General features: G+C 40.0%; 1 protein-coding gene across 2 annotated transcripts; it reads left to right on the top strand.

Annotated features, from left to right (window-relative positions):
* LOC146626845 (paired box protein Pax-2a-like) lies at positions 1–27458 on the top strand. Of its 2 annotated transcripts, none has more exons than XM_085360848.1 (10): positions 1–43; positions 1613–1778; positions 2257–2454; positions 5250–5329; positions 5421–5540; positions 13976–14151; positions 16900–17014; positions 23924–24025; positions 25945–26031; positions 27337–27458. In XM_085360848.1, the coding sequence occupies exons 1-10, from the start codon at positions 1–3 to the stop codon at positions 27456–27458; spliced, it is 1209 nt and encodes a 402-aa protein (XP_085216974.1). The 2 variants fall into 2 exon arrangements, with proteins under 2 accessions (XP_085216974.1, XP_085216973.1); XM_085360847.1 differs by having other exon boundaries at positions 2242–2454.

Raw genomic sequence — 27458 nt, 5'->3', positions numbered from 1 at the left:
ATGGATATTCACTGCAAAGCAGACCCCTTTACAGCGATGCACCGTAAGTAGCACAACCCGAGTTTCTTTGCCACTGCAGCTTTTGCATGCATGCGGATAAAATAATAACGGGAATATATAATATTTCTGCACAGCACAAAGGCGGCTCGCAGCAGCCTGTATAGCAGTTTGGGACGTAACCGGCATCTTCGTGCATTTAAAAAGACAAAATTACCATCTGATAAACGGACGAACAGAGCCTCAAAAGGAATCATAAGACTGGCAGTGGAATAAATATTATATTTAATACGAATTTCAGACCTTATATCTTTCGTGTGCGCGAATTTGAACCTCGCGAAATGTTCTGAAATTGTCACAGCCAAGCTGCTCCGCTCACAGCAGCAATGTGCACAAATTCAACTTTTTAACCACTAGTAAACAAAGAACATGCGTTGGCAGGTACTTTGTAATTTACACGTGCATCCCCACGTAGCTTCCCGCGCAGCGCGCGCGTGTGTGTAGGCCTAATAAGACAGGACACATTACACATCTATTACTCAAATTATCCAGCTAACAACAAGCTCTGTGTGCAGCACTTTGTAGTCAACGCACAGTGTGCTTTACTCGTAATTTGGCGAATGTGTGTGAATTATTGATAATCTCTCCGTTTACTAAAATAATATGTAATGTGAGTAATCAAGGCTTGTTCAATTATTTAAATTTGCATGAAGGGAATGAAGGAGCTCGTAACTTAATAGCCAACAGGAGCCGTGAGGTGCTAAGAAAATATCAAGTCTTTGTTTCGACTGTGTGAAACTTTCATGGAGTGTCAAAAATATATTTATATTATTTTTTAAATTCATTTCGGGACATGCATTTCCGTTGTGGAGGAGGCTTACAGGTCCAATTTAAGGAGGAAGATGTCACAATAAGAGAGATTATTTACAATAATATTTAAAATATTAGAAATAAACACATGCATATTCTAAATAATTTTGTGGTTGAGTAGGTGAGTGTCACATCGATATTTATTTATTTATTGAAAGTATTTTAATTCACGATGTTTGAGATTGATTTTTGTAACTTAATTTGAATAAAATATGTATACATATAAAAAAAATACATCAAGCAACATTCATCAAAATAATAATAAAAATTATTTTAGTCAGTTTTTATTTTGTGAAAATATGTGACCAAATTAAATAAATATTTAATATCTTACATATTGCTTTGCGCTGCTGTCACTATGTCCACTTTTAAATCTCCAGCAGCTGAAACAATCATACAATTTTTGCGATTATTCTGAAAACATATTATTATTTAGTCGCTTTGGTGAAGCTGTTTGAGAAACAAAGAGAAATATGGTATTGTAATTTCATAAAATTAAAATAGAAGCTACATACTTTTTTAATGAAAAAAATATATATTTTAAATTACACCATTAGAGGGTTCTCGATAATAATAAATGCATGTAGGTCAGCCTACTCACTTATATTACACACGCCTTTGCTCCGTGATTTTTTTCTGCCTGATATAATTTTTTTTAAATACTTACCTGCCTGGACCTTCCTGTCTATTACGACCTTATGTAATGTTACGTCTGTTTGTGGTGTTGCTGTTGTATCCCACGTAGGGCACGGAGGTGTGAACCAGCTCGGCGGGGTGTTTGTGAACGGCAGACCCCTCCCGGACGTGGTGAGACAGCGGATAGTGGAGCTGGCCCACCAGGGCGTCCGGCCCTGCGACATCTCCAGGCAGCTGCGGGTCAGCCACGGCTGCGTCAGCAAGATCCTGGGCAGGTAGGTGAAAACTCTCAGCCCTGCATTCAGCCAGGCAGGTTTTCCTAGCAGGAGAGTAAGTAACGCAGATGTAAAATAATGTGGGAAGAGAGAATTGAACATAGCCTACTAAACTCAGCTCTGCTTTTAATAATCTTGAAATATAAATGAAAACTGCCTTTGAGTAACCGTTATAATTAGCAGTCTGTTAGTTTGGGAGGGGTCAGATGACTTGTTAGTTTAGTGTCCACTAAAAGGATTTGACAACAGAACTATATGTTTGCACAGCGTGCGGTTTCCTGCTAGTAATTATTATTTTATTTTTATTTAAAGGTAACGATTAAAACTGATTGGGGTTTTTTCTTTTTTCTTTTTTAAAGAAGTTAAATGTTTCACACTTTCGTGTTAAACAAAACATAACTGGATTTGCCCACTCTTAAGGTTAACAGTCCGTTTATTGCTCGTATTGATTTAATTATTGCAGGTTTTTGTTTTGCAGATACTACGAGACTGGCAGCATCAAACCAGGGGTAATTGGTGGGTCTAAACCCAAAGTAGCCACGCCAAAGGTTGTGGAAAAAATAGCAGACTACAAGAGACAAAACCCAACCATGTTTGCCTGGGAGATCAGAGACAGACTTCTGGCAGAGGGCATCTGCGACAATGACACTGTTCCCAGCGTCTCATCCATTAACAGGTAGGGGGAAATGGAAATTATAGAGTGACTTCAAAATAAATACACAATTTGGATTTTTTTTTTTCCTTTGTGAATGTAGTTTAGGTAAACGACGGGCTGCCGGGTGTAAACACTTTAATGAAGAGGGCCGGCAGGGCGCAAATTGAAAATCATTTATCACTGTATGTCTGGGCTAAACGCGCCACCCACTGCAGAATATTGTTTGACCAACTTCTTGCTGCCCGGCACGCCGAGGCTGCCTGCGGTCTCAGAGGTGCAATTCAATCTTTCAGGCCAAACTCCCTCAACAATCAGCAGTACATCCAGGACTGAGTGAATCTGTCGAGATGAAAACCGATCAATATTCGGTGACCAGATCCCGTGGCGCTATAAAGAAGGCCAATTTTCTTTAGCACATCTAATGTGCTGGAGCTACTGCACAGAGAAAGCAACGCGGGTTTTTCAGCAAGATAATATTTCGGAAATATATATATATATATATATATATATATACATACATACATCTTTTTTTATCACATTTCTTATCACATTTTCAGTTCATTCACAATTGTCCCTATAATTGCTTTCATCTCTTCAAAGTATTTTTTAACAGCATATAGTTATAGCCTGTATTTTGAAAACGGCAGTCACAGCAAGACCCAGGACATCCCCACTATCACCTCACCCTTCCTTACCCTGTCCCCCTCCCACCACCACCACCACCACCACCACCACCAGAGATCCCTGGTGATGAACTTTGGTTAAGAGGCACTGTTCCATAGAGCCAGCATCAGCATTACATTTTAATGAGCTGATGGGAGAGCATGGACAGCTCCACACAAGACATCTTTTAAATAGAGAAAAGGCTGAAGAAAATTCATTTCATGCTTCGTGGCTGCTTAAAAAGCCCCATTTAAGGAGGCTCAGACACATGTATGTGATAAATTCAAAATGTACATTAATATCATTAAAAGAGCCCTATAAAGTTTTTCAATTCCAATTAAAGCTTTCTATTTTGGAAGGAAGCTGTGTGTGTGAGAGGGGGGAGACTTATGTGTCTTTGTTTATGTGGGAAATTAAAATGCGAACACAAAGCGGTGTAATTCTATCAGCCAAATATGAGAGCTACTTTGAATTTCTATTATGGCTTAATGCTGAATATATTTTTCAATAGAACTCATGTAAGAGTTCAGTGTCTTGCTCCAAAAACACATATAAATGAAACTCTATGAGCATTTGCTTTGATTTAGCTACGGCTAAATATTTTAACATAACAATGAAATTTTAACAATGAAAACATTCTCAGTGACTCGGTCAGTTGCAAACTTAGATGCAGCAGTTCTTAAAAGTCACTATAATAATAGCTTAATCCATTTCAAGAAATGTTTGTACTTGAAAAAGGGGTTTTCCCAGTTAAGTAGTTATGTAGAAAAAAGAAAAAACAAGGCCATAGCCAGAGTCTTTTCCAGCTGGATGGTTGTGAGTGAGTGGGGCCAGTTGTGGGTTTCTGTGGCAGACAGTTTGACCTCAGGACTTGTGACAAAGGGGATGCTTGATTTAAACACCTCTCCCCTGTGCATGCATTATTAAATGCTACAGAGATAGTGTTGTACTGTTCGTCAGGGCCACCACAACCAACAAGTAACACTACCTTGGGTGCTAGACATAAAAAAAAGGGTCTTCAATGGCGTTCAATATTATTGATTCAGGAGTAAAGCAATTTTAATATCTCTTCAGGGGATTTTCAGCAACAGCCAGGTCATTAATTCATTCTCCCAAATTGCTTATTCAATATCAAGAACATGGATACCAAATAAAGTCTTTGAATTTATGTAGCACACACAAGTCAAGGGGTCGAATAACTGTTATGGGGAGAAGTGAAAAAAATTAAAACATCAATATGCGCTTTCTGCAAAGGCTTGTTGTTAGGTAGCTTTGCCTTCGAGGGGAGTTTTCTTGGTTTTTGTTTTTGTTTTTAATTCGTGACAGTGTGGGATTAATTTTTCTGAAGGCTTCTGGCACCTACATAACATTGATATCGGATGACCAAAATAAAAACCATACTATTTTTGATTCAGAGTTCCAATCTACATAGTCACAAATGAGCGATAAGAACACCATCCAAAAGGCTCTACGGTCCTCACACCGCCTTCTTTTTTTTAGTACTTTTAAATGGCTCTCGTGGCATACGTGATGAATAGTTTTAAAGTTTACAAATTATTGTGACAGCTCCCTCTCTCCCCAGTTGCCATTCAGATTAAAGGAATCTAATGCTGGCGTAAGCTTGTGCAAGGCAATAAGGAACTATTGCTTTCCTGTCACATATAATTTATAGCTTTCTATTTGCATCTGTTTGCCCGTGTGACTAATCCCCAACTTTTTCTCCCCAAGCCCCGATCAATACAACCTCATCCGCACTGGCACATGGGGGCTGGTGGTTCTGCGGAGATGTTTGATCTGGGAGGCAAAGCGGGCTGCTATAGGGCTGTGATCGGCCCAGTGAAACCCCCTTCACAGTGGGGGAGAGAGAGAGAGAGACAGAGCGTGCTGATTAGTGTGGGCCAGGTAGAGTCAGTGAAGCTGATCATTGAGGTGAATTGATGTGATTTCATGCTTTGTTTGCAAGATCACTCAGACCAAAAGTGCAATGAAGACTTTTCTTCAGTCTCACCTTTAAGGTAGAACCACTGACCAGATCCCCTCTTGTGTATGAGTTACATTTGATAGCTTATTCACAGTAACTGCTATGACTGATTTCTATGCATAGATAAGTGTCATATATGTGAGGTGACATGTGCTTTTCTGGTGTTGCTCAGGATCATCCGAACAAAAGTCCAGCAGCCTTTCCATCCATCTCCTGATGGGACATCTCTGTCGACACCAGGCCACACAATTGGTAATATTACAGCTCCCATGTGTGCTATAAATATATATATACATGTATATCAAATAGGAGTTGCTGATTTTTTTTCCTGTCTTTTTCTCAGTACCAAGCACAGCCTCTCCACCTGTAACTAGCGCCTCCAACGACCCTGCGGGATCCTATTCCATCAATGGAATTCTGGGTATTCCACGATCCAATGGTGAAAAGAGGAAAAGAGATGAAGGTAAGTGAGATTTTTACTTTTAAGAAAAAATGAACACATAAGATCAGGAGGAAAAAAAAGTCTTTTTAAAAACGAGGTTACAGCTTTGTACTATAAAACCCTCTGTGCTGAACATGCAATTACAGCATTCAAACCTGCTTCAGTTCCAGTAGATGACCCTTATAAAACACCTAAGTCTGAACTCTGTTACACTGCTGTGTCAACCTGCCAAGGAGTCTTTTGATTTGAAGACACGACCTCCGCTGTTGTCTCCTGCAATTAATCTTTATGGAAGTGATTAAAGGGCTTTAGATAATTACATGTCAAGATGATGTAGCCAACCACCCAGGTCAGTCAAGAAAGCGGCTATAGCTCTGTGGAGGGCTTGTGGTTTTTGTTTTGTTTTTTTAGAGCAAAAGTGGCTCTAGTTTTGCAGCTGAAGTCGTAGGTTAGTGGATGTAAGGGGGCCTGAGGCGATACAGATTATTGGTTCTGTAAGCAATAGGCTTCCTTAATGTCACTACATAAGAAGCTGATGAGAATAGCTAAACAGATGCACTCGTGTTACAAGGCGTGTATGGGTATGGAGGGATGATGTCGCTGCTGAAAAGGGGCAGTTATCTCAAACAGGGTGGGGAATGAGTGCCTTATTTCTGCAGTGCTCTGGAATGAGAGCTAATCAGAGCGCGGCAGCAGTTTACATAGCGTCTTCTTTGTTCTGGCGTTTGTTGAGAAGCACAGGGGTTTGCGGGATATTGAGTGGAATTGATGTTTTATGTGCGTGCAGGGAGGGAGGGATGACTAATGACCTGTCAGAGGTAGATTTCCTGGCAAAGATATAAAAACCAGCATGACGTGGACATGGCAAATGACATAATCAAGTCTTTCCCTGTAAGAGATGCAATCGCAGTGGCATAATGCAAACGTCTGGTATTTTCAAGGGTTCATTTTCAGTCGTTCGAGGACCTCTCATATTAGCCAGGGTGTAATGTCTAGTCACTGAATGATAGAATGCACCCATTTCTATGCAGATTGCTACTGAAGGGCAAAGAGGTATTAAAGGGCATGGAGAGGAATAAGGTGTGTGTGTGTGTGTGTGTGTATGTGTGTGTCTGAGAGAGAGAGAGAGAGAGAGCGAGAGAGAGAGAGAGAGAGAGAGAGAGAGAAGGAGAACTGGCCTGTTTTGTGGAGGTCTTCCAGGTGACAGCACCATGTTTCTATGGCTATTCAGTCTCAAATGATTCCCCTGATGTGCTGCCATTTCTGTGATTTAGGTGCTCGTCCAGCATTACATAGAAAGAGACGAAAGCTGCATGTGTGTGCGTGGATGCGTGTGCCTGTGTGCGTGCGTGTTTAAGTCAGAGTAGGGCTCGTACTGACAGAGATGGTGGAGCTTTGGTTCTTATATACTCTCGCAAAAGCCAGCTGGTGCCTACCTGAAACTACAGGGTCATGGATACTTCATCTCTCCAAAACATAAAACCTTGGGCCTTTGGCCACACACAGCTGCAAAAGCAATGTCTTGCCTCAAGCCACAGTTTGTAAGAATAGTATATTACATACGATGCTACCCTGTAGACACAATTGTCCTGTTGCTGTCTTCCCTTAAAGTGCACTTTACCAAACAAAAAGATTTTGCTGCAGGTAGGTTAAACTGTCCATTGCACGAGGGCTCTCGCTACAGTTATGCCATGTTCTCTGCATGATGAGGAATGCAAAGATTTTTGCTTTAGTAATAAATTTGAGCCGCTGAGTAAATGTGATTCACTGTGTGAATAATGTTCTGACATTTGAGCTGCAACTCCAATCCGTCCTCTCTTGTGGTTTAGGAGACCGATATTGCCATGTAGCAATATTTTAGGGGTGTATTTTTGAAAGTAAAGCATTTATGCATGATGTGGACTCCGCTGACATCACATTTAAGCGGTGGTTGTAGCATTTGCATATTCATATTATATACCAATGAAAGCAAAGATGTTCGGAGATGTTAGAAAGATATTGCTGTTATCGGAGCGCTTCATTGTTGTTTTGGGTTCAAAGCAGATTTTCTCTCTGTGTTTCAGCAATGCCTTGTTTGCTGTTCAGACATATCTTCCTTCACTCAGTAGGCAGTAGTGTATACTGGGTTAATGCTGGGATTAAATTTCCTCACAGCACAGTAGCTTGCCTGAGCCCTATTTAACTTGGTAAGCCTCGTGATTATTATGGCACAAGCAGTCATTATCAAGGGTTGAAAACATGAACAAAAATGAGAGAGAAGGAAAGGAGGGGAAGGGTTAGGGAGGGGAGGCGGTGTGCAACACAAGCCCCGGTGAAATGGATTGGCCGTGTAGCCCAGAGTATTTGTTTTAGGCAGTAGCCGTGGCTCTCTGCCAAGCCGGCAGACAGCTCCTAAGTTTCCAAGTCAGCAGTGCCCTTAAAAAAGGTTCCCCCATTACAGGCGGGATGTAGAGATAATGTAGTGTGACACACGTTATGTACACTGGGTCTCGGCAAGAGGAGCTTCAGGGACACAGGTGTCATAAGAGCCATTAATCTGCTATTGTCACGTGTTATTACAAATTAAAAGTAGCATGTTACACTTGGCAGCCATTGTTGCAGACGGACAGGGTGTGGGAGAGAGAGGGAGGGAGCACGAGCGAGACCCCAGGAGATGGTGTCTTTGGTGACCACGGCTGTCTGCACGTTTTACAAATTGACATATATTAGAATTCGCAATTCTGCAGAGAAAAGCTATTACCTCACAGATTAACATCCAAGTACCCCACCACCCGCCTCACCCCTGCATCCCTGCTCGAAAACCCCCCACTGCTTCTGACACTGTGGGCTTCAGAAAAGACAAAGGAGAAGCTGCTTCTCCCCGAGTGAAGTAAAAACAGTCGAAATATTTGAGCACAAATTTGCTTTCGGTGTTGTTTTTGAGTTTGTTCGTTTTTTTTTTCATGTTATTAGTGAATGTGTGTAAGAGCTGAATTGACTTAAGCAGACAACTCGGAGGTGTGTTGATAACAGGCCGTGTCCATGAAGTGTGTCCGGTCCTTTAAAGTGATATCATATGTCCTTTCAAAGCAACTCGCCAATTGCACAATCAGACCGGTAGATGATTCTTAATTTCAGCCATTGTGTGTGCTTTTCTTGCTTTTTGTCTGGCTTTCTTTTTTGATTTATGAAAGAAATACCAAGAGAGAAATTTCATGATAAGATGATCATCATATATTTCAAAACCCAACAACAATAGCCAGTGGCAGTCAGAATGGATGTGATTCTGTGCTTCAGTAGCTGTTGAATTAATTATTTCTCATCTCTGAGCGTCATGAGGACTGAACTGAGGTGTGTGGATGGAGATGAGTGATGGAGCGGGCCGCCGTCACACCCTGCTCTGTGTATCAGCATCTGTTTTGGGAGAGAGGAAGAATCAACACAGGAACTGGGAGTGCAGCAAAATGTCAGCACCGAAGTGTAACCTCCGAATTAGATTAATAAAGCCTTTAAAAGCTTGGCAAAATCACAACAAATTAATGGCCACCACTAGGTGATATTCGACGTACCCAAATTCTCAGGAGTAATCACATTTTTTTGCAAGTAATCAATCAGGCTATGTTTGGCTAATAAAATGTGAAATAATGCAAAAAAAAATGGGTTTAAAGTTCTCAAATTCTTATTACCAAAATTTAATTTCTGCTGATCTACACAATTTGTTGTTCCTACAGTAACACAGAAAAAACATATTACATCCAGAAGACAGTATTTCATCTATGTTTACATAATCAGAATAATCAATTAGCAAGCCAAAATGAAGCTGAGTTCATCCAATTTGATGCAAACGAGTTTTAATTTGATTTCATTTAGCCAAGAATTGAATCAGGCGGGAAATTATACAGGTATATTATTGTGAAATACGTGAATGTGTTGAGGGAACAAACTCGTATGCATGTTGACATGTTATTTAAACACGAAGCAGACCGGGTGGGAGTACAGTTGGGAGGGGGCAAAGCTCATTCGTCTAAGGGAGTCTTTCCTGACCTCAAGGTGCCTCAAACACAAACTTCAAAACTCAATTTTCATTAAACGAAAGACCTTAAACTTCTATTCTGAAGCCCCTCTCTTCTTCTAAGAAAAGCTGCTATTCATACTCAGTCTACACTTCATTTGCGATAATTGTTATCAAAAATAACAACTGTGACGGAGAAGCCAGTCACTCAGACCGACTTCAGACTCGGAGTTGCATTGGCTTAAGTCTCCTGCTAGGGGTCATGACCTCTGGGTGCCAATCCTGCAGAGAGGAGGCTGCTTCATAAAGCTGGTTATCTGATCTGATGGAGGCTACTCCCTTGTTACCAGAGTGTTAATACAGACCGATGTCAAGATGAATATCTTCAGTGCCAGCGGTGATCAATAAGTGACCACAGAGCGAGACAAGCAACAACAAAGCCACTGTGGTCAGAGATTATTATCACTGCAGCGTAATGGGCAGATTTAGAAATGTCCAGATGATGGTTCGGACTTTCGGAAGAGATTTTGAAGCACTTATGCAAGCTGATGCATTTTTATTTAACAATATGTATGGCTATATAAGCAAAATGTTAAAGTTAACATTTCTAAATTTAAATATAGTAGATATATAGTGTAGATCAGGCTTGGTCAAATTTAATTGACAGCGGCTTCAGCTCGCTAACACATTAACTCTTTAAACCCCGAACCATGAAATAAGTAGCAGAAAATTCTTCTTTTTAAAAAAAAAAATATATATATATATGCATTTGTGAGTTTAGTTTGTGACAGTTTATTATTTCTTTATTGCTTAAAACTGTATTGTGCAATTTATTAAATTTTTTATGTTGAGGGTGGGATCACACTGATCATGTGGAAGTCTCAAAAACACAAAAAATCACATATTAAATGTGATAAACTGGGCATTAAGAGGTTAAACTAATGAGGCAGAAATCAGTCAAATGTAAATTATTATCAAATTACTAATTTAGATACTATTTTTTTTTCAATCTTGAGTATGGAAAAAAAGTAAATCTAAATAAAAAACCTCACACTCCAGAGCTTTTCCAGTTAGGCCTTTCTAGGTTTGACTTAAAATAACTACCTTGCTGTGGTTAAGCAACTTTGTCATGGGTTTTAATGATAGCAACAGGGGTAATAAGGTGAGAGAACAATCATAGTCATGGTTTAAAAAACCAGTTTTCACCAGCAACGGGAATGTCTGGTGTTAAAGATGTTTTGTTGGCACTTATAATGACATAATTGTACTCTTTTTTTTATCCTAATGCACAGGAGTCATAATTCACTTAAGAACAATATGTTCTTTTGGGGCTTTGGTGTTTTTTTGGGGGAAACATTCTCCAAACTACTTAAACCTATGCTTGAAGAATCATAATTACATAGCTTCCTGAATGGTCTTAAGAGAGTCGTCTTCTTCACCAAAACACCACCTCTGCTGATTTGTCAGAAGAGAATCAGTAGCAGGGAGGGCAGATTGGACTGAGTGGGAGGAAAAGTGTGTAGCTTGACCCAGGATGGTTTGTCTTGTGTGTGGGAAGTGTATTCCACACTGGTGAATGACAAATATGGTTGGGGGTATTGATCAGGGTGTTGTGGATCAGGCTCGCTGATGGAAAGTAATTAATGACTCTATTTGCTTTGGTAGCAAAGAGGACAACTGGGTTTGATAAAGTGACTTGGTGCAGCTGTAGCAGGTGAGATTATCCACCTGAATGTACCAAAGTGCCACTACAGGGGCAAGAAAGCAGTTTTTTGGGGGGAGGTGTTTCCTTGTTTTTGTTGTGTATGAATTGCGTTATGCTCTTAAAGTAATAAATTTAACTTTTTACCAAGTAGTAGAGCTGTATCTTTGTATTTGCTGGGTATTGCACATGTTAAACCAGTGGGGATAGGCCCCTCTAGGGGGGTATAGAGTAGCGGTCCCCAACCTTTTTTGCACCACGGACCGGTTTATGCCCCACAATATTTTCACGGACCGGCCTTTAAGGTGTCGCGGATAAATACAACAAAATAAAACTTGTACTGGTACCGAAAAAAACGAAGATATATTCATAACACACGTGAAAAGACCCAGGAAAACCGAGTTAACGATAAAAACAAGAACAAAATAACACTAAAAACCGATAAAAACCCTGAAAACCATACATTTCACACCCAAGCCTCAACTCTCGCAGCCCGGTACCAAACGACTCACGGACCGGTACCAGTCCGTGGCCCAGGGGTTGGGGACCGCTGGTATAGAGTGACACTATGAGGGGCAATAAGGGGGGATTTTCATATGCTATTGTGCTGAGCATGACATCACATATTTGTTTGTTGACTCCTGGTTTGGCCATCGCATCTTTTATTTTTAAAATGAAACATGGGTACCAAGGAGTGGATCTGACTAAGAAACAAAGGACACTGTAAGCTCATACATCCTGTTTTATGGGACCATACTTTACAAAATGAATGTCACGTTGTATTAAATAGGACTTTGCACTAATAATTGAAAGTACAAACTCATTAGGAAAGTATTTAATGAGGTCATTGCTCAAGGGAGCCAAAGGGTCATTTTTTTAAATGCACTTAATCTTTTTTCAGCTGTATTAGACTTCACTTTTCAGAGCTGCATCCATCTTTTATATACAGCCTTTCTACTGCTAACCTATGTCCTGTAAGATAAAACCTCAAATTAGGGCTGAAATGGATTATCTCATCTAACTTGATGTAAATCGAGTGGTCATGTCAACATTCACAGTTTCAAACCTGGAAACAAAGAGCAAATTCAATCACCTCAAACTTCTTCCTTTGCACACTATGTAATACATTACCCAGTTTCCTCCTTTGTCACAGCACCATTATAATTACTGGGCTGCTTTGTCACTTAATTAATTACACAAATAAATTCATTTTAGGGCAGTTGCTGAAATGAATGATGCTGCTGTCCTTCCTTTGCAGACACCCTCTACACATTACCTCATATTACCTCTTTGAAAGGTAAATGATGCATCAGTGAAACCGTTTATCTCCCAAATCAGATCTTCCGCATAGCAAAAATATAAGAGTTCCTCACAATGCAGCTCTATAAAAGCCTTTTTATGCAAACGTGACACTGACTAAGAAACTCATGGCAATATTTCCGTCACAAAACAATACAGCCTGTCAGATCTCTGCAGCACTTTTAAATAAACCTTAATGCATTTATTTTGGAGACTGAAAGTTTTGCTAATAAGATATTGTTAGCAAAACGCTTTATTTCTTTACATTTTTGCAGCCAGCACAATTTTGGCTTATGCACACCTACCTATGGTCTTGTTTATAGCTCCATCAGCTCCTCTTTGGAGAGTCGGGTTCATCCTCTGGCCTCAGCCGGTGAAAAAAGGTCAAGCAGCAGAATAGAACGGCAATAACCCTCCCAAATGGTACTATCACACAGACATGATTGATCAATTGAATTCCATGGCAGAGAAAAATGTGGGATTAAGTAGAGTATTATACGCACAATGAGTTGAGGCATGATGTTCATTTCAAGTTCATTTCAGCTCCCTCTTGCCACCAGAACAGGCAATCAATAGCGGCCTTGCATATCATATATCACCACTCTCCCACTGAGGGGAGAACATAATCTGCCGCAAATTTAGAATGACAGATTTGTAAGGGAGCTGAAGCTTTCTGGGATCCGGGGAAGAAGACCTACAGACACTGTCACTGCAGCCTGGAGAGGTGGCTGAGGGGGTGTGCGGGGGGTGGTTAAGAAGGGCTGGAGAAGAGAAAAAGAGAGGGCGCTATGGAAGGATGGTCTGTGAAGGTTTGAAAGCGTTGCACACAAGTAACAACGGGAGAGGCATCCTTCTCCCAACAGACGAGTAATCAGGTCAGGAGTCGGGAGAAAATTCCCGTGTTTGGAGAGCAGGATGATTGAACAAGAATGTACAATTTTATTCAGCCCCTTGTCCTCTGCTGCTGCTTTCAAATGGAACCACCCGCTCACTGAGAATGGAAGCAGTATTGAATTGTGAAAGGGAAATTGTGCTTTAAAAAAAAAGGCTGCTCTTGATTTCAGTAACATCGGTAGGGTTTTGGGTGGGGGGGTAGGAAAGAAGGAAGAAAAATGCACTGGCTGAAATGAAAAGGCACTATAATGGGCTTGCTGCTGCTTTCATTAGTACACATGCTTGCCACAACATGTATATATTTGCAAGTGACGGTAATCCATCAATTACCAGAGGGCTTTCAGATCATGATGGTGTTAATACTGTGGAGGGGTGCAGGGAAAAGCCTGTGTAATGTAGCCAGTGGCTCACCACAGCCATTAAGGTACAGAAAAACCTGCACTCCATTTCTCAGATCCCCCACAGAGAAGGTACAGGAAAAAAACATGAGAAGAATATAAAGTGCATAGCTTGAAGTAAAGGCCAGCTTCCCGGGGTCAGTGTCTCGAATGTTGCTCTTTCTTCTTGTAGATGGTTCAGATGGTTCTGGCCCAAACAGTGATTCTCAGGGTAGTGTGGAGAGTTTACGGAAACACCTGAGGGCAGATGCCTTCACACAGCAGCAGCTGGAAGCGTTGGACCGGGTCTTTGAACGCCCCTCGTACCCTGACGTCTTCTCTACGACGGAACATGTCAAACTAGAACAGGTTAGTGGCACCGAAACTCTCCATCTTTGCTTTTCCTTTCTTGCAGCACTGAAAACCGAGCATGCTAGTACTGAGTCAAACACAGAAAAAGCACCTCTGTCACATATATTCCCAAACCCTTTCCTGGAAATAAAAGCTAATTAAATAAATGTCTGAGATGGCAAAGCCTGGGATTACAGCCCCAGCATGTATAATGCTGGAGGTATCAGTAGGAAAACTCCCACATACTATTGATTTGGTGATGAAAAACACATTCTGTGTACTCCCTGTAATTGAGAATAACAGTAAAGCAACAGAAATTAATCAATACCTAGATTTTTTTTCTTCATTTTTGCCACACTATTCAACTGTTGTTTCTTGCCTTTGTTGTTTATTTTCCAATTCTATGACATATCTTAATGTGCAACGACTGACGCGGCCTCAAAAAGCTGCCTTTATTGTAACACATGCCCATGAAATAGTTGTATGAAACACTAGCCTCCACCTTTTTCCTGGTCCTGATATTAAAGCCACTCTGGCCATCCATCCTCATTTCGAAAAATTAAGAGGCATTTGGGAAACAGCCACCCCCCACGCCAAAATGACAGCCAGAACCCACCGCTTATTAAAAGCTCTGGGCTTATTACAATGGATAACCTTTATTTACTTTCATTATACTATTAAACAACAAGAGACTATTAATTTCTCCCACCGAACTACAAGTCGGACCCATAAAGCAAAAGCAGTCACCTAATTGAGTTCATTTTAATTTCTCTCCAATCGGGGCGAATTACGCAGGTGATAAATCAGTGGGACAGGCCTCACCTCCAGAAGAGGGCCTAATTTGCAGCTAATTACAAAACTGATTTCTACTGGAAGATCAATACCAAAACGGATTGGAAATGACTTGCAATCACAAAGAGCATCAGGGAGAGTATTAAAAGGCAGAGGGAAAAGGGTTAGACTAGGAAAAGGGGGTGAGTAAGTAAGAAAAAAGAAAGGAGGCCAGGAACAGTCCAGAAAAATCAGCTTTAATCTAATGCAATATTAATCAGAGTATTTTCCCTTTCATGGGTGCCTCATGGTTTTTTTTTCTTTTTTCCTCTGGAAAATGTGTCCCTATTAGCCAGTGTCTGGGTTCTGTAGCGAGGCATTAAAAAGCCATTCTGGAGATGCAAAACTCAATGGATTCACCCCTCCCACACTTCTGCTAGCCATTTGGTCATCCTTTTCAGACCTATCTTTTCAGTTTTCCCCCTCCTGCCCTTTATCTGCATGATAAAACGTCTGTTTGGCGTCTGAAGCCTGCGAGAATAGAGGAAAACATCCGACATTGTGCCAGTGAACAGTTGTAGCAGACAATTAGAGTTTATCTGTGATAGTGGCAGACAAGAGCGGGGTCACAGGCGTCCTCCTGTGGGAGCGCGGCCCACTGAGCCTCGCACACTGCGCTTTGGACAAACATTGTCAACACTCAGACTCCGGAAGTCTCATCTCATTAAAAAAAATCTGCTAACATCTGCCATGGGGAACCTGGAAGAGTATTTTTTTACATTGAGAAAGTTTTTTATTTAATTAAAAAGTCAGGTCACCCAAATTACAAGTTAGAGTTCATTTTTTTTGTTCGTTTGTTTTTTGATTCCATCCCAGTGCAATGAAGGTGAATGGGAGGCTTTTGTGTAGCACAGTGCCTGTACAGGCTTTGGTGTCAGTCGCTGACAATAAAAATGCTTCTATAAAATATGTGAGTTCTGCAGATAATTCAGTGCTATAATAATACACAGTAAAGAAAAGACGTGTTGCCATGAGTTTTTGATCAAAAGTCATGATTAATAAATATTTTCTACATCAAAAATCCTCACTTATTTATAATGATATTTTACTTTTACTTTACTTTTTTATTTAAATAATCTATTTTTTATCAATTTTAAACTTTATTTCATGTGGGGTTTTTTTGTTTGTCTTTTTAATTTTAATTTTTTCAAAATTAAAAGGAAAGTTTATTTTGAAAAAATATTATTTTTTAAAAGAAAAAAGAAATGAGGAAATCTATTTTTTTTTTTAAATATTTGATAGATTAGCAATAATAATGAAAATCTTTAATGGCAAACCGCAGTGTTTTAACAAAATTTTTCCTTTAAAAAAAGTTACATCTCCATCAGTCTCTATTAAAAGGGTGGCTCCAGATGTGTTTACATTTCAAAATATCAGAAGGATTAAGGGTTTGTATCGTGCGTGATTTGGGTGAACTGGCCCTTTAAGCCAACATCTGAGCCCAAACAAAAAGAAAAGCCTCAACAGTTTTACGATAGCAAAACACACAAGCTGTACAAGTGATTGTATTCAGAGATAAGAGGTAATGAAATTTAAAGGTGGTTTAGACTCCAAATTAAAACAACAAAAACTCAAAAAAAAAAAACCTGAATAGTGTTCCTTAAACGAGGCCACATGGTGTGTCTGTAACAAAGCAGAACTGCTTTCTCCCTTGGCTGATCAGGAGTAGCACTGCAGTCAAGCACAAAGGGCCAGCTGACACCTTGGCTTTTCACTCATCTCAAAATCCCACTTCCTCTCAGACAATACCAAAATACATTCATGATATGCTTGAACTGCCACCCTGCAGCATGAACACACACACACACACACACAATGCTCTCATACAAATTTATACTCACACAGGCCTGTGTGGAACGCTTAATGGAGGAGGAGAAAGGAGGATTTCCATAGGTATTGTTTGGTTGTGTAATGATTCAACTGTCCTTTTCCCAGGCTAATGAGTACTCGCTTCCTGCCCTGAATTCCAGCCTGGACGAAGGCAAACCCAGTTTATCCTCTAGCGCCAACCCAGACCTGGGCCCCAGCGTGTCGCAAAGCTACCCTGTAGGTAAGATCAAGTGCCATACAGTACGCCTTTATGCTGCTGAGCCACAGCTTCAGCTGAGGGGTTTTGAACAATGTAAAAGGACAAGAAAGTCAGAGCTAAACATGCCTGTGCAACTGACAAAGAGCAAAATGAAATATGTGACAATAAAGGCAAAGCAAAAAGTTAAGTGTGAAGACTTTTTTACCGTTTCACTCTGAGCTGAAAATGCGATAAAAAGCTTAGCAGCAGTCTTCCGTCTTGGTTTTTTTTTTCCTTTTTTTTTTTTTTGCTGAGCAAGCAGGGCGATAAGAGAGACTGGGAGGGGAGGGGAGCTGTTCAGTCACTACTGGACAAGGACCTTTGGGTGCCAGCACATCAGAACTATGACTGTGTATCAGAGCAAGGTCTCTGGGAGGAAAAAAAAAGGCCACCATGCAGGACTGACTGCTTGTTGGCTGCTGCTGTGTTGCTCCTGCAATTTGTTCTCCAGGAGATAGTTTGTGTGTCTCAAAGCACGAGTAATGTGCCTCGGTAAATACGCTCTGGCATTTCTGCCGCCTAACTCTAACACTACGATCATTTATTTCACCCTCCTCTCTCTCTTTCTCTCTCTCTGCTTCTCCCTCCTAGTTGTCTCCTCTCCTTGTCACAGTTAATGACTGTCTGGTTAATTGAAATATTGTTTTGTTGTTGCAGTGTTATTACCAAGAAGAAGGTTAAGTTTACTGAAAGTTTACGATGACTGTCGGGGGCCTGAGATTAATATACAGAGCTTTTATTAAAATTCATATAATTATGCAGCAGCCATCAAAGGCAACGAGTTCTGCGCGGGGGGGGGAGAGACAGGGTGATTGAAAATTGCTGCAGCCCTCCTTCTCAAATGATAGCCAAGCAGTCTTATGAGAAAAGAAAGGGCCCTTCTCTCATTAATATGTGGGAGGTAGATTTCCCCCTGTAAGGCAGGCCTCCTGAGAAGAAAGGTGTGTGTTTGTCCTTTGTGCACTGATGGCCCCATAGAAACAGGCTTGTCTCTACAGGCGGCACCTGGGATATTTTAGATGGTCTCTGCAGAGAGGGTCTCCTTACTGCTTTACAGGTGCAAAGAGACATTAAGAGGAAGAAAGATGGGATTGTATGGATGGCTGTGTGTTCCAGTGTGTGTGTGTGTGTGTGTGTGTGTGGAAAGCACCTGACTCGACTTGATTTTGTATTAGTAAATAAGTTTTTTCTGCGCCCTTCCATGTTGGAAGATCTCAGGAATAAAGCGTACAGAGGTCAAACTAATGGAACAAACATGGCTCTGACTTCCACTTGGTAATTACTATTTGGTTAGTGGTTCTTCTGCTTGGTTTTCCCCCCAGTGCCTGCCTGTGTGGATAATAGGTGATATTCAGGTGTGTGGTCTCTCTAATGGCTGAGTATTACAGTTTACTTGCCAGCGATAAGCTCACCAGAGGAATTTTAAGCCTTGCAAAAAGTGGCAAATTATCTGCAGTATTTAGGCTGAGATCCAATTTCAAATTAATTGTGTCTTTACGCGGGAAAGAACTGCAGATTATGTTCGTGCTTAAAAATGTGTTTTTGAACACCAATTAAAATGCCTGCAGTTATTGATCTTGTTGATTTTATGTCCTGGAATTTGCATAATCTATTAAAAATGAATGATTCATGAAGTGCTCATTGCCAGAGATCAGGATTCTCAGTGAACTGAAAGACTTCAGAGATAGAAATCTTTTGTGTCCTCTGCTTATCCTATTAAGGCTCAAAAGTACCTGCAAAGCAGGCTCAAATAAGAAAGGGATTTAAGGGCATTGTGCACATCATCGAAATTCAGAGGCAAGAAGCCACTTCCATTAAAACACTTTTTTTCTCTCCCTTTCCTCCACATTAATGCTGTATTACCTGCTAAATAGTCCCTCTTACCCCATAAAAACACCAAAGGGTTCCATGAATATGTGGATAGGACAATTGCATATTGTGAGGTAATTTCTATTGTTGATATGGGAAGTAATTTCTTTGATGAATTCCCTTCGAGAGATGGATTTCATCTCAAGTGCTTCTTATTCTTTTTCAGTCGAACTGCTTAAAATTCAAATAGTGTGAGCCGTGGGTGAATTTGTGAATAGCGGAGGGAGGAGTTCGGAACTTTTTTTGTGTGTATTTTGAGAAATAAATGGAGAGATGGTCTTGATACGGCCAATTGTCCACTATTTCTATAGAGCGTTTCTGTATTTCCTGAAATTAGCCAGAGCCCACCTGTTTTCTTGATGCTGCTTCAGACTTAAGAGCCCTCTTAAAATTCCCATGAGCGTTCAGTGGGAGTTTTACACATCTCTGCTCATTGGCCGCATACTGAAGACTCTTTAAACATATTCCCTGCTGGGCCTGTTAATGGAGGCCTCCAATGGCTTAAAGCCCCTGTGTCAATGACACCTCTCCTACTCAAGCAGCTGCTTCTGTACACCCCTTTTATACCTTCCTGCTATTAAACAAAACCTCATCCAGAGGTTAGCCACACTTTAGCTGAGCGAGTGCTCTCAGGGTGAACTACACAGAAAGCGTCAAGACCTGCCGTTGTCCAGTGAGCAGCGAGCAATGATCAGACAGTGAACCTGCCATCAGTGATGTGTGGCCTCGTGACAAATCGCTCCCGTGTCTTCCCACAGGGGAAAATGCGGGCTCCGAAATTAATGCTTATTTCATCTTCAGAAAAGCAAACTAACCTTTGAGCACACATTTGATAATGAATGACTTTCAGCCGGTGTTCGGGGAATTAAAGCAATTTGGCTCTCCAAACATTCTTTACTTAGTTGTAATTAATTAGGGTGCTGAGATTTTTTGGCTCGTGATAAATTGCCCCATTCTGCATATAGCCTAGAAAATGGAGGTCAAAGATTTTTGGTTGTTGTTGTAGCAAACATGAAGGTGTCCCTGTCATGGTAAATTTAATACTCTTGCAAGCAAAAGAGTAATTCACAAATGACTTTGTTCTTGTGCCAAATAACAAGAAGGTCACCCCGGTTTTCCCTTTGTGTTTTAAGAAATTGAGTAGTTGTTAGTGCATAATGTGTCTGGTTGTGGGTTCAGATAAAACCCACGGGTTTTATTGCTATAATAATATATGTTTTCAGTCACTCTGTGTACTTCAAAGTTTGCTTTTTTGGGGGGTTCAAATATGTTCACAAGAAATCCGCTATGTTTATGAAATATAACACAGTATTCCCAGCTCGAGCTGCTTCTCAAATGAAGACAGAAATCAACAGGCTTTTGTAACAGCGAACCAAAAAATCTTTGAATTGATTTTTGCAGCGAAAGAAAGGGGGAAAAAAAGAGGACAGGGGAAAATAAATAGCTCGATTTGCTGGCGTTCAATCTAAGGGGACTGTCAGAGGAAACAGACAATATAAAGAAAGCCATCTTTTAATGAGAATCTGGACACACATCTCTGTTGCAAAAACAACAAAGGCTAGGAAGCAGCTAATGAGGTTATCATTGCTGTACAGAGAGTTCTCCAAATCGGTGCCTCACTGAAAGAGGGTTTTAAAGGGGACATAAAGCAACAGTAACAGAGCTTCTGGCAGTCACTGCCAACTGCATCCTGGAATATACAAAAGCAGGATTCGGCACAGGCGGTTATCAGTGCAGAAGCTTGGCAAACATACCTTTAAAACACCTTTATTAACTGTTTTTTAATGGGTAAACCTTTCCTGTTTTGCATGTTAAAGTCCTTCTTTTATTCATTTATTCTAATCGCTTAGCAAAATTGACACTTTTTGGAGAGGAAATGAAGGCTGAAGTTTCCATGAGGGTTATGCTGAAAGTATTGTTTCACTGATCTGATTGACCTGATCAGTTTTAGGTCCAATATTGGTGAATTGACTAAACAAAATCAAATCCTTTTTTTTTATTTGTTTAGTGATTTTTTTTTTTTTTTTTTTTTTTTGATGTAGTTACACTTACTTCATGCAAATTTACTACCCCAATAATGTTCATTTCCAGTTTCAGTTGGACACATTTTTTTTAATTCAGAAATATACCAATAACATCCCAGATTGGAAGCAGCGTCACACGAGGAAAAATATAATGACTCCTTCATCCAAACTTTTAGTAAAATCAGCTTTCATAAAACTGAGTTATCTAGTCTTGCTTGGTTATTTAAAATATAAAGTGCCCGTCGATGACTACAGTACAGCCGTGACTTCATCCAGCATAAAAGAAGCCGAATTGAACTGCAGTATGCTATTATTTCTGAAGAAAATAAATTAAAACTGCAAGCAAAAACAGATCTTGTGGTGATTATATTTTTCAGAAGCTAATGGAGAGATTAGAGTATTTACTTTTATTAAACATATGAGGAAGCTGTAGCTGCTGCAATAATAATGAAGAAAAGATAGTGTCATTGTTTAGGGAGACAGCTAGACAATAGTTACCAGTGTCTACACACACACACGCACACACACACATACACAATGGCCTCAACCCTGCTGGACCCCCCACCTACAGTACTCCCACGGCTCCCTTTGACTTATGTGCACTGGCTTGTGGCTAACTAATTCTTATTATAAATGAAAGGTCCAGCATGACCTCACTCTTTTCTATAAAGCTCTTTAACTCTGCAGCCCTTGAGTTTCAGCGCTTTAAGCAGAAGATAAATCTCAGCAGACCCTCGTACAATACAACGATCAGTGTGGAGATTTGCAAACAATAGGGAACAGTTGTTGGACATAAGATTTAATCGTTTCTTTATCAGACAATTTGTGATCACAAATGAAAAAGTTCTTTTTTGGGGGGGAAAGTGTTTTTAGAGCAAATTCGCTTCACAAGTAAGTTGCTATTTGCCTTTCATGTACTATTTTACAGCGTTGTGGTTTACATTGTACCTTTGAACAAACCTGTGAATAAATCTTTTTTCTGCTGAACAACAGAGTGGCAAATTTGTGTCATCGAGTGACAATTTCAGACAAAAAAAAAATGTTTTTTTTAAATTAATATTCGCACTTTAAGGGTTCAATTGATGATGGAGCTGAAAACCTTGATTAAGATTGGTATTTTTGTTTTGTTTTGGGGGGTTTGTTGTTTGTTTGTTTTTTGCAGTTAGAATTTCCACTGGTGTTCACAATAACAACACAAAAATGTATCATAACATTAATATTATACATAAGAGTCTTTTTCGGGAGTTAGCATGGATTATATGAGTTACAGTATATTTTAAGTAAAGCAGGCCAGCAGGTCAGCCTGGAGATGATTTTAATCACTGAATAAATACTGTTGTATACATCATATTCAAGTGCAGCACTGTAGTTGAGTGAGAAAACAATGAAAGCAGTGTCAGCTGCTGTTAATCCTTTGTATTGGTTCCTATTTTACCAAAAAACAAACAAAGAGAGCCTCAACTCTCCATGCACTCTTTGCGTTAAATAGAAGCCATTCAAAGCTTCCATGGCTTCTTTTACTCCTAACCCTCGTCCTCCTGGTCCTCTCTGGCAGATCTTGGCCTTGTGGGCCTGCCACCATGTTTCTGCCAGTTTTACCACCAACCTTTTCAGTCCCTGGCCCCCACATCCCTCGGCATAGCCAGTATTGCTGCCAGCTTGTAGTAGTGGTACATCATTAGCCAAAAGTATCATTCCCACATCCTCAAAATAAACAAATAATGTGTTTGTTCCATTATTCTTTTAATCCAGTATATATATGTTTTCTGTGTCTTATGCTTACTGGCAGTACTTTGTTGTTGTTGTTGTTGTTGTTTTATTCTATTATATAGTTATTGCTTTGCATATCCTCTTATTTTGTTAGAGGTACAGAGTCACAGACATTAAAAGTGAGACAAATCATGCATAGCGGCGCTGCAGAGTCAAAAACATTGTTTGAGGGAAAACAGCATTTACCAGTAAACACTTTTTGCCTCATAAGATGAAAAAGTAAACTTGGATTTGAATCTGGTGCCAGACTATAATTTTCTTTTCTTTTTTTTTTTTGTAACACCAACAACACGAACAACTGTTGTCCTCTGGTGTTACGGTGCATTTTATCCTGTACTTCCTCATTAAAGCTCCAGTGGGAAATGATTTTTCCCTTTGAGTCTAAGTGACCCTCACAGTTGACAATATAGCAGGGGCCTCTCTTACCCCAGCCACTGTGGTAAATGGAGTTACGTGCCGTAGTCCGAATGTCCCTGTGGCCAACGAGGACAGCCCAACCGTCACTCTCAATTACAGAGCTGAATATCTGCAGCCAGACGGGTGACGCTCTGCGGAGGGGCCTGCGTGCTCTGCCTTTAAAGCCACTACAGAAAAGAGAGGAGACTTCTGGGGTTTACTAAAGGCTGCCATATTTAGACAAGTTTGAATTGTTTAATGAGGAGACATATATACGTGACTAGGATTCGGTTGATTGGAAGCAGCAGCTGTTAGTTTGTTTTTAGTTCACCTATTAGAGGCAGGCTGATGCTTTCTGGTAACTGAAATTTGGAGTTTTGTACTGACTGACTTGTGGTGATGGTGGTGAGTCATGACGTCCACAGAAACAGGGGGTAATGGTTGTTTTGTGTAATTGCACATTTGCATTTTTGAGGATGGGAGGCTGAAAGCAGAGGTGAAAGTGGCTAACCGCACTTGAGTTTGCTTTTACCAACCTTTATTTTGCAGGAACAGCTACTTATTTGCTCAGCAGATTCAGATTCTACATATTTTGTTTGATAATATCAGACTCTGAAAGCAGAAACTCAAGCAGAATATAAAAAAGTTCAGATTTTAAATTCTCCAAGCCTAAAAAAAGAATACTTTGCTTCTTGCTTTAAAGATAGAAATGTTTCTTTTCACTCAAGTGTTAAGGATTCATTTGTAAGTTACAGCGTCACCAATCTTAAACAGAAGATTTTCTAGATCACACCTGAGTTTTCTTTCTGTTTGTTTTGTTTTCTCTCTGCAGGTCGGGATATGGCCAACACAACCTTACCTGGGTATCCCCCTCACGTTCCCCCTACAGGCCAGGGCAGCTACCCAACCTCCACACTCGCTGGAATGGTTCCTGGTAAGAGATGAAGTGTTTTATATTTTCATTAGGGGTTATTTAACAGTTGGCGTTGCCCTCAAAACATTTGTAGAAGATGTATAATATTTAAATGAATATTGACCTGTAGAATAAGGGATTCACATATTCTTATATTATGTGTGCATATGATTGGATCAGACAAGCTGAGTAGGTGATCAAAGAAAGGGTAGAGCATGGTCAAACTCTCTTTCTTCTCATCTTCCCGGTTCTGTTGGCTCATCATCTCCTCTGGTGGCCGTTCTCAGCGGCCTCGATAAACAGCACCAGCAGCCCTCCCCAGCCTCTGAGCTCCAGAGCATATCCTTTACTCTCCTCTACTTAACCTGCAGTTCAGGTTCACAGCAAACAGTTAAGGGTCAAAAGGCAGAGGCATGAGAGCCCGGTAAATATTCAAATCATTGTCTCTCTGAGGAGGTCAGGTTTGTGTTTCACTGCCAGGAACAGGGCAAAGATGCAGTTTTGGTGCAGGGCTTTATACGCTTCTCCAGCTCCAGCATCGAGGCACACGTTTTCAGCAAAGCACAGCCAGCATTTTGCTTTGACGTGATTAAACCACATGGACAAGGAAATCAGTCAAGTGTGCATTGTGTTAGCATATCATTTACCAATCAGGCACCCCATCACAGACTCTGGCTGTTCCTTTTTCTTCCATTATAAAATGACATTTTTTAGTATATTCTCAGCCAAGGAGGTTGCATTTATTTTCCATTTGTTGTTGTTTTGTGATTTGAAGGTAGACTAAAAAGGAGCATTTCATAAAACCTAGTGGTAACTTAGTCCTCAAAGCACTAAACAAATGCTTTTGTAAAGGGTAAGGGTATTTCTTAAAGGGTAGGTACACCCAAATTACATCGCATCATCCATATCTAGCCCTGCTTTAATGTTTGTGGTATTCTTAGAACTGAATGGCTTACATGTAATGCTATGTTGCTAGATTATTTATTATTTATTTATAAATTATTTATTATATTATTTAGCACATTATTTTTAAAATAGTAGTTTATTTTTGAAAATATTGAAAATATAGAGACAATAAAAATACATATATTGTATACATTTTTCCATATTCTTCTTCAAAAGCTTGATGCCATAATAGCCAAAGCAGCAGTAAAAACAAAGGGTGATGTGGGAGCCCTGGGCGATAGCGCAGCCCAGATTTACTTTTTTGATTTCAGCTAATAAAACTGTTAAATCATGTGGGTGGAAAAGAGACAAGTCAAACATACTTTTACTTTCCATTTGTTCCTATGTGGCACCAAGCAAAAGATGAGGACCTTAATCCCATGGCTTGTGGTTTTGTGTTACAACTGATTCATCCTATACACAACCACTAAGATTTAGTGACAGGCACAAAACACTGTTAAAGCAAAGCCATTTCTCACCAGCTCCATATAAAATCTGGCCTTTATTATCTCGTAAAAGAAAGAAACGTGTTGAACCAGCAGCAGTGCTCACTGACATGCTCCAAGGTACTTCTGTTGCAAGAAACATCAGAGTTTAGACCAGAGGGCTTTGAGACTGGAGATGTTAAAACTCCTCCAAGAAAGGCTGCAGGATTTATTGCAGCATATCAAAAACGTATGCATGAAACTGTTTATTACCACTCTGTATTTATTAGACTGCTTTGGAATATACTGGAGGAAGAAGAATGGGTTGATATCCATAAATGGGACAGGGAAAAGCCGCCTTCAGTGTCACATCCTGTATTGTTCAGTGTTGCATAACTTAAGTGAAATGAAAAAGAAATAAATTACTTGCTTGACTGGTCTCACATCGATGACTATCATTTCCACCCACAAATTGCATCCTGTTTTGAATGACGAGAAATAACTGCATGTGAAGGGGGTAATGGTTTGATGCATTGAAATGCTAATTGATTTGTTGTTTTTGTTTTGCAGGGAGTGAGTTTTCGGGGAACCCCTACAGTCATCCACAGTACACAACCTACAATGAAGCCTGGCGATTCAGCAACCCAGCATTACTAAGTGAGTAGAGAGTGAGAAACTTGATGAGAATGATTAATTGACCATTTACTAGATCAGCGATAGTCCAGTTGTAGCCTTGCAGACATGGAAGTCTTAGGATATTTATACATCCCAAAGCATTACAGCTGGAGCGCTAACAAGAGCAATACTTTCTTTTTAGTGCTTTAGTGCATTTGAGGTGGTGATTTGTGTTTTATTTAAGCACCACCTGTAATAAAATAGATATGTATTGCAAGTGTTATTTTGTATTATCTTGCCCAAGTAAAGCTTGAGCTAATCCTTAAAACTGACCTACTATTTTCTGTCATTTCTACATTATTCCAATGACGGATTCTTATATGTTTCCAATAACAAGGTTAGAGTATGTTTAATAGCTCAGACTACACTGCTCTAAATCCTGAGTTTAAGGCAGTTTTGGATATGTACAACCAGGATATTCCTAATATGATGATCCTGTCCCTGGTTGTCAACACACGAGCCCCACCCACCTGCTCTTCAAACCTTCTGTTTGCAAGTTGCAGCCAATCAGGAGACAGCTGTCTTATCGGGATGGTGGTCTTAAAGGGACAGGAGTTAAAAATCTTGTTTCAGACTGTAGATGAATTAAGGCCCAGTAGCAGAGAAATAAAGACTAATTTGAACAGAGAATCATGCAAAACTACTCTAGTAGAGTACAATAATAGAAATTAAAGAGCTAGAAATGAGCACAATAGGTCCCCTTGAACATCCTTCTACGATCCTAAATGTTAAAGTGTTATATTTGAAAAATTATGTTAGGACAACAGTTGAGTAATCATTTTGCTGATATTGCTATACTAAAAACAAAAAAAATTCTTCCTGTCATGTCTTCTACATCCAATAGGTGACCTTTTGTCTGTGACATGTAGCTTTAGTGGGTCTCTTTTTTGATTACAGCATTTGCAGATTCAAATTTAAATCAAATTAAAAATTTAGAAAGCATAAAAAATGTGAAATGCATAAGATGCAACCTTTCTTAGTTGTTTATAGCTAGTTAAGTAAACAACATTTAAGTAAACTTTAAAGGAAAATCCTAATTTTGCTGGTCTAACATCAAGGATTGATGCAAAAGTTTCAGTATGGAAACATTGGCAGGTGGTAAAAACAATAAATGTGGGGGACAGGTCTTAGTAAATGGTTAGTGTGATGTGACTTGAATGATGAAACCTATTATTACACATTATAATATGAATATTAACATATTTGGTAAATGGCAGTGAAAACTGTATTTGTTGTTTCAAATGGTTCGTTCTTCTGTTAACTTTCAGGTTCCCCTTATTATTATAGTGCCGCATCGAGAGGCTCCGCCCCTCCCACTGCTGCCACTGCCTATGACCGTCACTAGTTACCATGGAAACCAAATCAACCTGCAGGACCATGGCCTCAGCCTCCATATTGCCCCGGTGTGA

Source organism: Diplotaxodon limnothrissa, linkage group LG8, assembly GCF_057381915.1.
Source record: "Diplotaxodon limnothrissa isolate DT_005_m linkage group LG8, D_limnothrissa_male_GT1.1, whole genome shotgun sequence".
Taxonomy (NCBI): Eukaryota; Metazoa; Chordata; class Actinopteri; order Cichliformes; family Cichlidae; genus Diplotaxodon; species Diplotaxodon limnothrissa.
Note: the sequence above shows the minus strand (reverse complement) of the source record. Positions and strands in the feature narration are given on the sequence as shown.